General features: G+C 52.3%; 1 protein-coding gene across 4 annotated transcripts in view; it reads left to right on the top strand.

Moving 5' to 3' along the window:
* LOC111146777 (MTSS1, I-BAR domain containing) overlaps positions 1 to 14,704 on the top strand; it is a 155,775-nt gene that overhangs the window by 138,115 nt on the left and 2,956 nt on the right. For 2 of the 4 annotated variants that reach the window (XM_022502454.1, XM_022502455.1), the window contains 5 exons: positions 3,846 to 4,003; positions 5,241 to 5,348; positions 6,651 to 6,748; positions 8,663 to 8,873; positions 13,548 to 13,742. In XM_022502454.1, coding sequence (XP_022358162.1) covers positions 3,846 to 4,003; positions 5,241 to 5,348; positions 6,651 to 6,748; positions 8,663 to 8,873; positions 13,548 to 13,742 — 770 coding nt within the window. Of the gene's footprint in view, positions 1 to 3,845; positions 4,004 to 5,240; positions 5,349 to 6,650; positions 6,749 to 8,662; positions 8,874 to 12,527; positions 12,648 to 13,547; positions 13,743 to 14,704 lie in introns of all 4 variants that reach the window. The other 2 variants (XM_022502456.1, XM_022502457.1) reach the window with 2 other exon arrangements.

Genomic DNA, 14,704 nt, shown 5'->3' on the forward strand with positions numbered 1-14,704 from the left:
TGAAACCATATGATAATTGACTTTCCCTGCTTGACTTATTTCACTCAGCATAATCTCCTCTGGTCCCGTCCATGTTGCTACAAAAGTTGGGTATTCATCCTTTCTGATGGAGACATAATACTCCATAGTGTATATGGACCACATCTTCCTTATCCATTCGTCCGTTGAAGGGCATCTTGGCTCCTTCCACAGTTTGGCTATCATGGACATTGCTGCTATGAACCTTGGGGTACAGATGGCCCTTCTTTTCACTACATCTCTATCTTTGGGGTAAATATCCGGTAGTGCAATTGCAGGGTCATAGGGAAGCTCTATTTTTAATTTCTTAAGGAATCTCTACACTGTTTTCCAAAGTGGCTGCACCAACTTGCATTCCCACCAGTAGTGTAAGAGGGTTCCCCTTTCTCCACATCCTCTCCAACACTTGTTGTTTCCTGTATTGTCAATTTTGGCCATTCTGGTGAGTGTAAGGTAGTATCTCAATGTGGTTTCGATTTGAATTTCCCCGATGGCTAATGATGATCAACATTTTTTCATGTGTCTGCTATCCATTTGCATGTTTTCATTCGGAAGACATGAACACACTCCTGCCTTTCATGAAAGGATGCTGGGATCTTATGCACCCAGGGAGGCTGACCATAGCAGAGGTGACCTGAGAGGATGGAGTCCAGTCTAGCGGGGCTGCAGCGGCTGGCTGTGTGGGGCACATTGGCTCGGGCTCCCCAAACATCGCCACGGAAGCCCCGTGATGGGGCTTCTGTATCTTGACTCTACACAATACGGCTCTGGATTGTATCTTAAACCAGTGCATCCAACTAGGACATGGAATAATTTCTTCCACAGTTTTTTTTTTTTTTTAAATAAATATAATTATATGTTGTATTGGTGAATTTAAGAAATACACATTGTGTTTTTAAGTTATGATATGTCCTGAATGGAAGTGTACTCACTGTGCCTATAATTACAGCCGTCTTTACAGATTATACTTATTTTAGAATACCACAATTTGGAATCCCTTTAATTATAATGCAAATTTAAGATAACTTTGCTGTAATTATAGAATAATTGAAATTTATATTTACCAGATTAGATGACACTTGGATCCTGTCACTTTGCTTTCCTGTGGAGGTATATGTTTAAAAGCCAACATTAATTAATTGCAGGTAGAAATGCGCCATATACCCTGTGAAAGGAAGGCAAGATCCACACTTCCCTAATTTCTTGTAACTATAGGCTGATACGAAGAGAAATTACTACCGCAGTGGAAGCGCATGCCAGTGGGCTTGGTCAAGCGCTGTGGGTTTTAATCTATCTTCCCAACTCCCGTCCACCCTTGTCTGCCACATTTGAGAACGTTCTGATGCCCGGGGCCCTCCATGTTGAGTTAGAACATCATAGAAGAGATGGAGAGATTTAAACAGGCCTCAGACCAGCCCTGAACCACGGGGCCTCCCCCACACAGGGCTGGAGAGGGGCCCAGTGGCCTTGTAGGCTGCAGCACAGCAGAGAATGTTGACAGTGTCCTGGAGCTTGACGACCAGAGACTTGGGCTGGGTTCACCTTCAGCGTCTGTGGATTCGGCTGCACAAACCAGCAATTTAAGAGGGGAAGAGAAAGCCCCCAGTTTTCATAGGGCCAATGACAGCCCAGCCTTCCCTCCTAGAGCAGGTGCCTGTGGATAGTGGGTGTTCTTGGTGGGGAGAACCTGTCCCCTCCCTGGCCAGTCCCCCCAGTGAGAAGGGGTGCACGTACGCTCTCCCAGGTCTCCTGTCCATTGTAGACGCATGAAACCTGGGGTCCGGGGCCAGGTTCACATGTGGGGATGACGCCCCGCATCCTTGGGGAGGCATGATGGGGACCCTGGAGGAGGTGCTAGGATTATCCTGAGGGGTAGGCAGGGACTGATTGGAGGAATGGGTGGGCGGTCAGCTTGGATGTAGGCAGACTCTCCTGCCTGGGGTTGTTGGATTAGATTCCCGCGTGGAATCCGTTCCTGCCTGTGGTTATAGCCGTCATGCGTTTGTGTGGCCTTGCCTTACGGGAGCTGCGTGGGCCATGTTCACTGTGCTTTACCGACCAGCTCAGGCCTTTTCAGGGGTGACCTTTGACTATGTACGTACTATGTACGGTTTTCCCACTGCTCGCACACCTACAACTTCATCCCTGCCCAGGAAGTGACTTTCCCTTAATAAAATCCAAAGACCTTTTCTGTTGACATGTTCTTGAAGCCTGACCGCCTCTTGCTCCAAATTAAGCTTCCTCATGTGCTTATGAGAGAAAACAGGGAACATACTCCTCCCTTCAAGGCAATTTCCTCTGACCCTTTCCTTCTTCAAACCAAGTAACACGTTGCATTTATTGTTCTCTACGTAATTTTAAAGAGGGGCAAACAGCGACTGCTCAGGTCCCGTGCCAGGAGGCGAGTGGGGTTCCTTCATGTGGCTGAGGCCGTGGGGCAGAGGAGGAGGAAGGGGGTCCGGCCACATGGGCTCTGTCCTGGCTCTCCAGCTTTCCCTGAATGATACTAGACAAGCCTCTCACCTTCTCAAGGCCTCTGCCTCTACTAAAATAGAAGCAGGTTGGACAGCCCCGAAGGCCCCCTCCATATCTGACATTTCATAGTTCAAATGACCATTATTGAGCACCTGCTGTATACATACATGGCATTGTCACAGGTAAGGGCTGGGCAGGGAGAGTTCCCAGGCCCTGGCCTGAAGGGGTTTAGAAATTTTTCTCAGTTCAGGTGATAGGTGACACCCCTATGTGGGGACACGAGCGTGGAAACCTGTGAGCTGGGCTCTCGAGTGGTCACCCCCTTGTCCCCACCCACAAATCAGTCTGCAGTCACCTCTCCTTCTGACACAGTGCCTGTGTTTGTCTTCTAGCATAGGGAACTTTAACTCTGAAGTGTCAGATTGTAAATCTGACTCCCCCTTAGTCAGGGGCCACGCAGTGTGTGTTACAACGATCCCACTCTGCAGTCACAGCAAGGACAGGTGTAGATGGTACGGGAACGAGTGGGCGTGGCTGTGTGCTAATAAAACTTTATTTATAGAGATAGTTTGCTGACGTCATAAAGTTCAAATTTAAAAGGTTAACACTGCCCCCTAAATAAATAAATAAATGCACCGTTAACACTCCATCCTAAACTCTAGAACTGTTGCCTCATGGTAACTGGGTCTGTGGATGTGGCCAGAGATGACCTTACACGGGATGGACTCAGCACTGACTCTGCCTTTAGGTTCTCACCAGCAGAGACTTGACTATAGGCCTTTTGGTTCCTGGGCTTATTGTATAAGAGGAACATTCAGGACTCTCCACTGGGGAGTTACACTGACGGCCAAGGATTCCCAGCACCTCCCCACCCCCCGCCCCTGACACGGAAGAGCTGAGGCTCACCACCTTTGTCTTCAGGGACAGAAACTTCTGTCCAAACAGAGGCTCTTTGATTGCAGCTGACCCAACAAAGCCAGCCTGTGCCCATTTTGGGAAACAACTGAAGGCCCTCACCTTGTTCATCCCTTGGCCTCTCCAGAATGTTCTAAAAAGAAAGAAGGCTGTCTGGCTGCCACATCCTGCGGTTTTGTTGGCAGAAGTCTCTGTGGAGTTGCACAAGGCAAGAAGGCCAGTCAGGAGGAGTCACGTAGGAAATCTTTCTCGTCGGGAGGATAAATATGGCCTCTGGGCATTGGAAACTGCAATGGCCAGTACTCAAAAAACAGCAACCTTAAATCTTGAGGATCCCTAAATAATTGTTTTTTAAGTCCGGGAAAGAGGTGGTGTCCACTCCGGCCAGGACTCACGGGAGGAAGGGCATTTGTTCCAGGGCTTTGTTTTATTTCCAGGGCGAGGTGATATCCAGCCTCAGTTGGACAGTGCTCTCCAGGACGTCAACGACAAGTACCTCTTGCTGGAAGAGACAGAGAAGCAGGCGGTCCGGAAGGCTTTGATTGAGGAGCGTGGTCGGTTCTGTACCTTCATCTCCATGCTGCGGCCAGTGATCGTAAGTTCATGGAAAACTCTGGAAGGCTTCAGCTGCCCGTTTGGAGGCAACTTTCCTTTATTGATCCACCCGTCCCTGAGTCACAGGGAATTTGCTGTGTGTCAGGAATCGTGACAGTGGAAGTGCTTCCATAGGCCAGTGATTCTCTATGGGTTGCCATTGGCCATGGGGCCCACTCCTTGTTCACGGTTCTTAGCACTGGTTGAAACTTACTGTTTCTCCCCAAGTCAAGAAGGCCTGGCAGAGTGGTTCTTGAAGTGTGGTCCCCAGGCTGGCAGTGTCCCCTGGGAACCCCTTTGAAATGCAGCTTCTTGAGCCCAACCTGGACCCTCCTGAATCCAGACCTCTGGGGGTGGGGATCCAGTCATCTGGGCTTTAAACAAGGCCTCTGGGGGGTTTTAAGACTCCGTGGCCAAGTTCAACATCCGTGAGTGACCATGAGATCAATATGGGAAGAGTCTCAACGAATCAATGCAGACTTAATTTTTTAAGTAAATCATTTGCATAGATAATTGAGGACTTCTGCTGTTGGCATTCTTGAAGCTGATAAGAAGACACCAGCTCATTTCCCTCAGCCCTAGCAAAATGCCCAAATACGAGTCACACCTCTGAGCACTGACCTTTTCTGTGGCTGATTCTTGCCCAGGCCTGCAGTCCCAGCTTGGCACTTTGGTGGAGTGAATGACTTCCTTCCTTAGTCTCCTGCTCCCATCTCACTTGCCGTTTATTAAGTTGGTGTAAAACACCAGAGAGAAGGGGGATAATTAACGCCACCACACACATGTGGGCTATCCCAAAGATCCGCCACCCGATCTGGACCAAAATCATTCCAGCTCGGGTCAACCATCGAAGCTGAGTGACTTCAGAGCAGGGCCTCAGCCCGTCGAGGGGGCTGTGCTGCAGGGTCCCATGGGAATATGCAGGCAGACCACCAGAGCACATGTCCTAGACCCCCACCCTCACCCCAGACACTACAAGGGAGGCCACTTGTTTGACCTGACTTCCTCACCACTGTCCAGCGGGCACAGGTCACTCCCTAATTATGGCCGATTCCTTCTTCCCTTTCTGTTTCCCGAGAGAGAGGGCTGGTAGTGCCTTCAGCACAAACATGTGAGTCTCAGGGCACCTTTTCTGGAAAGTTGAAAGGGTTCGACAGTGACCCTGAGAAAAATGGTTGGACCAAGACAAGGAAGTGAATTGCTCATGATGACAACATGTTGTGAATTCTTTCCTTCAGGAAGAAGAAATCTCAATGCTAGGGGAGATCACTCACCTTCAGACCATATCAGAAGATCTGAAAAGCCTGACCATGGACCCTCATAAGCTGCCCTCCTCAAGCGAACAGGTAGGAGTCACGGGCTGAGTGCGCTGGTGAGCAAACCAAAGACGCAAAGGCTCAGGGTGTTGAGGTCTTGAGGGTTCCTTGAGGCGTTAGCCCATTTCAAATCCTATCGGTGTTTCACATGGTGCTATATAGTCGTCATCACTGCGAGCTATTATAGAGCACCTGCTGTATGCCAGGTAGTGTTCTAAGCTCCATATGGAGACTTCCTCAGCTCATCTTCACTGTTACGGCCATTTTATAGAGCAGGAGAGTGAGGCGCGGAGAGAGAAAGTCACTTGGCCAGGTTCATCTAGCTAATTAGTGGCAGAACTGGGATTTGAACCAAGCATTCAAGAGCCCCGGTGGTCTTAACCATTGTGTTGATCCGTCTTCTGGAAATAAGCCTATAAGAACATGATAGTGGTCTTGGTCATCCTTGTGAACCAGTCCCGCTGAATTTCTCCCATTCTAATTAATTAATGCATGAGGCTCTGTCTTATGAAAAAGATGACATTTTTCCTTCTTATTCATTTAGTTCATATGACAGTAACCTTGTATCAAGTGGGAATAGCTCATGAGTCACGTGCTGGCTTTTGCCCTTCGTATAGAATTCTCATTGCCTGCCTGGAGAACCAACTCCAAAGACACACGCAAGAGTTTATATTTTCCATTCAATGAAATTGCTTTTGTTAAAGCACAATAGGCATGCATTGACTCAATAAATAGACTTTTATGGAGCATCTACTGTAGGAGTGAGAGGCAGACATGGTGGCCCTCACATTCAAGTAGCTCTTGTCGGGCAGGGAGTGGATACAAGCAGTAACTGTGGGAGAATTGCCTTTTGCTCTTGATTCTGTTGGGTTTTAAAAAATCAAGTCCTGGTCAGATAGGGCACGAGTGCTCACCGAATGTCAAGCAGCTAAAATGCAAGATCAACCAGTCCTGAACTGTGATCGAGCTTGTGGTGCTCAAGGACAGAAGTCCTGTAAATTCTAGCCGTAGTATGATTGACTTGTAAATTGCCCATCTGTAACTGTAAATCAGTCTCCCTCCCTCTCTCTCTCTCTCTCTCTCTCTCTCTCTCTCGACTGACATTCGTGGTCCCCTCCCCACCCTCCAATTTCGTTTTATATTTTTGCTTGTGTCAGAAAAAGGACGAGGACATTGATGCATCAGTAGTATGGTTCTTTAATTTAAAACAAGACCCCCACGACGGTTTTGACATTGCACCTCTGGATGATGGCAGAATTTTGACGTTACGGGTAGGGATTTGATGGTTAACTGCTCAGCGGCTCGCTTACCCATGTGGCTCTGTCCCCTTAGGTGATTCTGGACCTGAAAGGCTCTGATTACAGCTGGTCGTACCAGACGCCGCCCTCTTCCCCCAGCACGACCATGTCCCGCAAGTCCAGCGTCTGCAGGTAAGTCGAGCTGGGCTCTGCTCCTCCTGACACACGTGAGAAGCATCTGGAATAGTTCTGCTATCTGCAGCATTGTTTTCTAGCAGTTTCCTGTTGGACTGCTCTTGGCTTGCGGCCTGCAGTTGACTGTCCTTCCCTTGAAGGACAGAAGCTTCATCGTACGGCACTATCCTTCTTGGGGTACTCGACCCATTGATCTATTTCTTTGACTTTCCAAAGCCAAATGAACTTGCTCTTCTCGCAAATTTGTGTTGAGAGTAAAGAGGAGGTTGGATTGGTCAAATCTGTGTGCGGTTGTGTCTCTGTACACCCTTGTGTGTGTGTGTGTCCTTCCGTATTTGAGTGAGTCTGGTAAACACTGAGCAGTGATTTCAGATGGAAATTGCCATATCCTGACGTTCCGCAACCTGAAATTGTTGGTTGCTTTAGTGTCCTCTTTCATGGGCTCTGTGTGTGTGTGTGTGTGTGTGTGTGTGTGTGTGTGTGTGTGTGTGTCTGACAGATCTACTGGGTTTTCATTTTGGTAACCAAAAAAACTATCTCACTGGTATAAAACACAGCTGTACGAGTATCTTTTCTCTCATTATATTTGCTTCCGCTGAAAAGCCCCTTGCACTGATGGCATCAACCATGACCTTGGGGGAGTGCAGTCACCGTGAGCTTCACTGTCAGTCCCCAGATGCCCTCTTCTGACTGATTGGCAGGAGGTGGGGACAGGGGGAAGCAAAAATTATGGTAATTATCACCAGCAGCAGTGATGTCCCCTGGCACAGTCCCCTAGATCTGCCGGAACACCCGCACCAAGTAACTCCTGTGGAGGCAGTCACACGGCCTTGACTCCCACGTTAACTGCCAGCGTTGGCGAACTCTGACGAGACTCTCTTGCCAGGAGCAGAAGCCACAGACTTTCTAATCCCGGGCTGGGTTGTTTGTTCCCCTTCCAATCCTTCCACAACTGCACCTTATTCTCTATTCTGGTTGCTGGGACCACGGAACTCTGCTCAGCTTTCCGGTTTTTGTAATCTGAGTAATTAGCATGCGGGGCATTATCTGTTAGAGCTGGAGATGGAAATGGAGGAAACACCCAGGGCCTGGGTGTGACTGCTTGGCACCCCGTTGACAGTTCATCTCGGAAGCAAAGAGTTTAGCATTGACTCCCTGAAGGTGTCGAAGGCTGCCTGCCTCTCGCCAGGTGTGCCGGTCACACCCGGCCCACAGATACAGTCACAGATTCCTGTGATCAGGGTAAAGCCATTCACTAAAGCACCAACTTTGTTCATAAGAGGTAAAGCGTGGTGACACGTGCACAGAGTTGGTTTGCTGATGCTCTTGCGATGGTCTTGAATCCAGTTCACGTAGGATGGAATCACCTTGAGGAGGCTGTTGGCACCTGCCCTCCCAAGGTGATGGTTGTCTGGGTTGACCTTGGTTTCCTGGACCCAGACGGTCCATCCACGGGAGACACTTGAATTTTCTAACCGGGTGGCGTAGCAGCCCCTGGTTGTGGCTGCAGGTCACGGGGTTCTGCGAGCAGCTGAGCAGAGAGGATCAGCCCTGTCTCGTTTCTCGCCACCGACGTTAGGTTTCTAGCTTTGGTGGTAGATGATGTGGCAGAATTGGGCAGCCCTGGACTCTTTAGAATCATGGGCGTCCATGCAAGGACACCTTGTGACATCTTCGGAGAAGTGAGTCCCAGCAGACGCCTGGTTTATAATAACTAGTTTTCTCTCCCTTGCTCACGTGAAAAACCCTTTCTTTGCTAGCTTCAGGGTGTGGTGTTCTGAAAACACGTCTTACTGTTAGCCCTGCTTCCCTGTGGCAGAGAGCTGATTACATGATGTCCCCACCCCGTCTACATGCCCCTGTTTCCTCCCCTACCTCCCCCGCCTGCCTCCCCTCTTTTTGCCCCCACAGCAGCCTGAACAGCGTCAATAGCAGTGACTCGCGCTCCAGCGGCTCCCACTCCCACTCCCCCAGCTCCCACTACCGCTACCGCAGCTCCAACCTGGCCCAGCAGGCACCCGTCCGCCTGTCCAGCGTGTCCTCCCACGACTCAGGATTCATTTCCCAGGACGCTTTCCAGTCCAAGTCACCATCCCCCATGCCGCCAGAGGCCCCCAACCAGGTAAGGGTGCCCTTGGCTCCAGAAGCAGCTGTGACGTCTAGTGCTCGGGCCACTGTCAGTGGCCAGAACCAGAGAAGGATGTTGGCTCGGACGGACCCCTGTCCTCTTCCCACGAGAAACCTCTGGTTTAATTTCTCATCTTCAGATGTGTTGTTTCCCCAAAGGGTGAGAACTCTAAGTTGGGTGCGCAGCCCGTCTCCATGGTGGTGATGGCCACGGCACCCTGCTGGTTTGGGGAGTTCTCTCACGTAAGTAGATGGACTCTGAGAAGTTGGGCCGTCCTCTGGCACCCCCGTAAGCGTCCGGCTGGGCACAGTGCCTCATGCATGACGTTGGTGCAAATGGTGGCATCTCTCCCGCCATTGCCGCTTTGCCCTAAGCAGTGGCGAGTCTGAGCGGTGCCTTGGAAGCCTTCCGTGGCCCTCCCCGGTTCCCTGTCGCAGCTGGTGTGAGAATGGGGGTGACTCCTTAGAGCCCTCGCTCACGAGTTCTGTTGGCGTTCTGCTCCCCAGGGAAGGGAAGATGTTGGATCTTTGAACGGCAGCCAGATCGGGTGGCGCTGGACTCACCGCAGCCCCACCTGGTGGGCCCACAGGAGTGCCCGGCGGGCCCAGGGGGAGCAGGAGGCAGGAGCTGGACGGGGCCTTGGATCGCCCTCCCCCTGCTGCCCTCGCAGCCCTCCTTCCCGACTATCAGGGGTCTGGCTTCCCACTTAGTGAGTGACGCCTGGACGCCTGGGACACGCCCCCGCCCGGGTTGCCCCGCAGCGCCATCTGCTGGGGGCCGAGGGGGCTCAGAGCCCGTGGTGCACTCTGAGGGGGGCCACAGCCTGTGGCCCGAGATCTTGTGGACTCGGGGCGTCACGTGCTTATCTTGTTCATCCAGGTACCCAGTTGGCTTAACAGTCCCTGAATATCTGGGTTCCCCGCACCACCCTAGGACCCCCCCACACACCGTGCTGTCCGGGTCATCCTTCCAACAGCCATGGGGAGTATGGCTCGGCCTGTTTGCTGTGGAAATGGAGGCTCGGAGATGTGACTTCCCACCTGCACTATTACACGACCTGCAGGTCGGGAGCCCGGAACAAGGGTTTCTGGTGACCGATCCAGAGCCCTTCCTGCTCCTTCTCAGCCACAGGCGTCCTTGGAAGTGTTTTGGGGTAACACGTCACGGAGAGGAAACAGCTGCGGTGTTTGGGGAATTGAAGCCAGAGGCTTACTTGCCTGACGTGTCTGACGTGGCTGAACCCAGAGGTCCTCAGCTCAGGGGTCCCTCTGGCATTTTCCAGCTGTCCCAGGAGACTGTGGCCTTGCTCTGTCTTCCTGGGAGAGAGACTCAACTTCAAACAGAAACATTCTAGGCCGAGAGCCTTGGCTTTAAGTTCTAACATGCTTGTCCTCGTGGGGGCGCTCTGGCTTGCTCTGTCAGGTGTCCCCTTCCTGTCCCCGCCACGTACGCACTAAACCACACCTGCGGGTCTTGAAAGCGCTGTGAATGGTTGAAAGAAAACCAGAATGTGCGGTTCTTCCCAGGCTGTTCCACTGCACAGCCTAATTCTGTGTGTTTTTAATCCGCTGACAGATTAACACGGCGTTGTGCACTAACAACATGGTATCGTGCACTAACGCTCCTTTCTAAAAAGAGAGAGGCCTTGTGCTCCGGCCTTGCTGTCAGAGGTGGTGTGTGTGGATCAGGCTGCAGCGAGTGCTTCTGCCTCCAGCAATGCTGAGGGAAGCAGAAGGTGGCGTGTTGGGATTTGCTCGAATCTGAATGCTGGTGCCCAAGATCTGCTTGGCTAGCAACTCTGGGGTGGTCTCAATAAGCTCAGGGATGCTGCAGAATTCAACGGAGAATTCCATGTCTCCAGAGAAGCATTATGACTGCTCACAGTTGTCAGAGGGAGGACGTGTAAGGGAATCGTACAAGTCACACAGGCCAGAGCATACAGTCTCCTGAAGGCCATATCGCACCGTTATTTAGACTGTGAGGAAGGGAATACACGCTGTAAGGGGGGAGACCCCTCTGTCACTCCCCGCAGTCACGTGGTTCTGAGTGAGTGCCGGCTGATGGAGGACATTAAGAATTCTCCCGTTTTCCTCCACGGTGCTCTTTTCAAGTCGTATCTGAGTGCCGCAGGCCCGGGAGTGGGGCCCTGTCTGTGGTGAGGGTCTCGTCCTAGAGCTGTTCATCCCAGCAAGGCGAGAGGATCTTTAGGAAAAATGAACAGAAGTCAAAGGAAATAGGAACCGGCAGTCCTGCCCCGGTTTACCGGCTCTTTCCTTCAAGTTGAACAGCCTTGACTTGGAGGGACCAAAACGAGCAGCCTGGAGGACGGCAGCGCTAGCTGGCTCCCCCGTGCACAGACGCGCACGGACACGGACGTGTTCTTCTTGTCGTCATCCGTTAGATAGAGTCTCATTTCGTGTTCTTCCGCTGGATTATTACTGGTCCCTAAAGATGCAAGAAATTGAGATTTAGATTAAGCCCAGGTTCCTTCCCTGAGGAGTGACAGGAACGTAACTTGAATCCAAACCCCTCGAACCTTGGATCCAGGCCCGCTTGCCAGACCCCGAGCTTGAGGCCCCCAGGGCACCCTTGGGAGAACCTGTCCTTGCTCTGGTGTCTTTTGGAGCTTTGCTGCTTTCAGGACGGAGAGCCACAGCTCCGTCCGAATACCCAGGTGTCCCCAAGCACTATCCCAGGGGACCCAGCTTCTGCAGAAGAGATGGTCGTTGTCATGCACACATTCAGTAATTTCGAGCACCTGCCACGTGCCAGGACAGGACTACAAAGTTGAGATGGATCAGTGAGCTCCTGGCCCGGTCCCTGCCTGAGCTGAATGTCAGGAGCCTGACCAGGGAGCACAGACCCTGGCCAATGCAGGGGCCCTGCAGTCTGGAGGTTTAATGAAGATCGGCATGAAGGGATGTTGTCCCAAGTCAGACCTTTCTGGAATGGCCCAGATCTCTCCAGATGCTTCCTCCCTCCCTGGGTGGCCACTTGAAACATTGAGCTCAGGGCTTCACAGTCCCAAAGCTCAGAATCCTTTCCCAGGCAGAGAAATCTAAAAACCCATCCCGTGAAGATGTTGCTTCATAGCTGGAAACCACCCTTCATGGGTACAGAGGCTGCGTGTGACCAAGGGCGAGGCCGGGACCTGGAGACGTGGGAGCGGAAGCCCAAGCTGAGAGTGTGTGTGTGTGTGTGTGTGTGTGTGTGTGTGTGTGTGTGTGTGTTGGGCTGGGGGTCAGTGCGAGGCAGTAAAGATGCTCGTGCTCCTCGCAGATGCCAGGGGCAGGCCTCCCCTGGGACCTGGGCTTGTGGCATGAGGAGGGAAGCCCGAGGGAGCAGCAGGAATTCCACCCCTGACCTGTGCCTGGTGCAGACTAGACACACACCAGTCGGGGTCCTGGGACACTGACAGCCTGGCAGGTCTGGGCCATGCCGCATCTCAGGCTTCTTTTTAAGGGCTTAGAAGCTTCTGTGTGGGTGCAGCTTTGGGGGAAAAAATAACCCTAACCCTCTGCTTCTCTCATCCTTCCCTTTTCTGTGTATATGTCTGTCTCTCTCTCTCTGTGCGTGCCCTCCCCCTACCCCATCTTCTGTCTCGATTTCCTGTTACTTTTGGTGGCATGTGGTCCCTCCCTGCGGCAGAACTCGTCCAGCTCGGCCTCCTCCGAAGCCTCCGAAACCTGCCAGTCCGTGAGCGAGTGCAGCTCGCCCACCTCGGTCAGCTCAGGCTCCACCATGGGCGCCTGGGTGTCCACAGAGAAGGTGACTGGCTGGGCCCTGGCCACTACGGCCACCCCTCCCCAGCACCCCACCCCCACCCCCTCCCTTGCCTGCCGCTGGCTGTTACCGCTAGGACCTGAAACTTGAAATCAACCAAAGACACACCCAGAGCAGCTCCACTTGGGGACAGAGAGAGGGACAAGGTTGAGGGCTTTTTCTGGAATGGGCTCTTGGCTCCTGAGCCATGACCTTGCCATCGTCCTGAGGGAGAGGAAGCAGTACAGGGAACTCGGAGGTGGAAGGCTCCTTCCCAGAATAGTGCCGTGTGCTCATCTGTCTCTCCCCTTACCCTCCCGAGACCTCCACCCACCCACCCACCCACCCACCGTGGCCCCCTTGTCACCATAGCCACATCACCTGATGGGACCTCTCACTGCATCGGAGGCTGCGTGCTCTTCTGCCTTTTAGTTTGCCAACCCCTCCTCCCTCTTCACCCTGATTTGGAATCTGCTCCTGAACAGTGTGATGATTTCAGAAACTAGAATGAACAGATTTAGTTGACGCTTGAGAATTTTTAAATTTGCATAATGAGATGAGCAAATCAGGATCGCCGTGAAATTCTGCCTCGTTGGCTAAATGATCAAAAACCATTGCAGACGCCACAAATGAAAGACACTGATCAGTTTCTACACTATTCCAAAATGTAGATAAATTACATCCTTGACCGAGCGCTTATCTGATGTCCCACGTGCACTCTTTGCCCCGTGGCCCCTTTCCAGCCCACGGACCATCCACAAGCAGCAGAATCCTGCCGCTTGTTTGACAGATAAAACTCCGGTCCCCTTCCTCCCTTGAATGTCAATGCCATCTTGTACCTCCACACTCATCCTGTTATATTAATTTTATTTTCCTTTCCCCCCCCCTTTTTTGTTTTGTTTCCAGTTGTCTAACGGGTTTTCTCACTGTAGTTTGCCAAGTGAGTCCCATGTGGGGCCCGTGGGGGCAAGCCTTTCCCCTCATTGCCCGCCTGCCTCCCGCCTGCTCCCTCGGGTCACCTCTGTCCACCTTCCAGACTTCGCTCATTATCACACCATTGGGCCCGGCATGTTCCCGTCATCTCAGATCCCTAGCTGGAAGGTTTGTGTCTCTCCTCCCTCCCTTTTCTCCCTCCCCCCCCTCTCATGGCTCTGTGCCCCCCCCTCCTCTCCCCCCCCCCCTTCCCCCCCCCCCCCCCCCCCACTCCTCCCTTCCACACTCTGCCTTCCTCCCCATAGAGCCCCTCTCCCTGAGAAAGTTCCCACCGGGAAGAACCAGAAAGCAGTAGGCAGATCTGAGAGAGAAACGTCCACGTGGAGCTGAGATGGGAGAGGCTCCCCATAATGAACCTTGCTTAAGCTGGTTTAGATGGTGGACATCTAAGCTGGGGGCCGCTGTGCGGTGTCACCATTACCAGGGACTGGGAGCTACTGCCCTCCCCGGTCAGTGCCCCAGACTCTTCCCTCAGGTCCCTTATCGGGCCGTGGTAACAGCCATGATCCAAACTGTGGGTTGGCTTATACCATGTTTTATCTCAAAAGTAAATGCAGACTTATTTTTTAGTCTCATTTGTGTACTCTCCAAATGTGTTTGCCTTAATACAAAAACAGAGTTCTAAAATGATTTCCTAGCACGTCCAATCCTATTTTGAGAGGCGGTGTCCCTGATTTGAATAGTAGGTGACCCTACGCTGTGGCATTTTGAGGTCTCGACTTAATCCCTTAGTTGGATTAAGTGTGGACCCCGCAGGCTCCTCAAAACTTTCTGCTGACCCCAGAAGCCTTCCCTCCCTATGGTTAGGCCTGGGAGGGCACCTGCTGAGTGCCCTTGGGGGCCCAGTCTCCTGCAAGTGGAGGTTCAGCCTCGGGGGGAGTGGCTGAATCCTGTTAGTGGCCCTTGGTGGCCACTTGGCTCAAGTGAAGACATTTGGGCTGGAGGAGGGGGGGTTCCTTCAGACCCCGGGAGGGAGGGCCTGGCCCCGGGGCATGTGCTCCACCGCCTGAGGCCTTCAGATACCTTAGCTGGTCACTTGCCAGCTAACTAAGAGTCTCCCACAGGTGCCT

Source organism: Enhydra lutris, unplaced genomic scaffold (assembly GCF_002288905.1).
Source record: "Enhydra lutris kenyoni isolate GAN:26980312 unplaced genomic scaffold, ASM228890v2 scaffoldscaffold14, whole genome shotgun sequence".
In the NCBI taxonomy this organism is placed as follows: domain Eukaryota; kingdom Metazoa; phylum Chordata; class Mammalia; order Carnivora; family Mustelidae; genus Enhydra; species Enhydra lutris.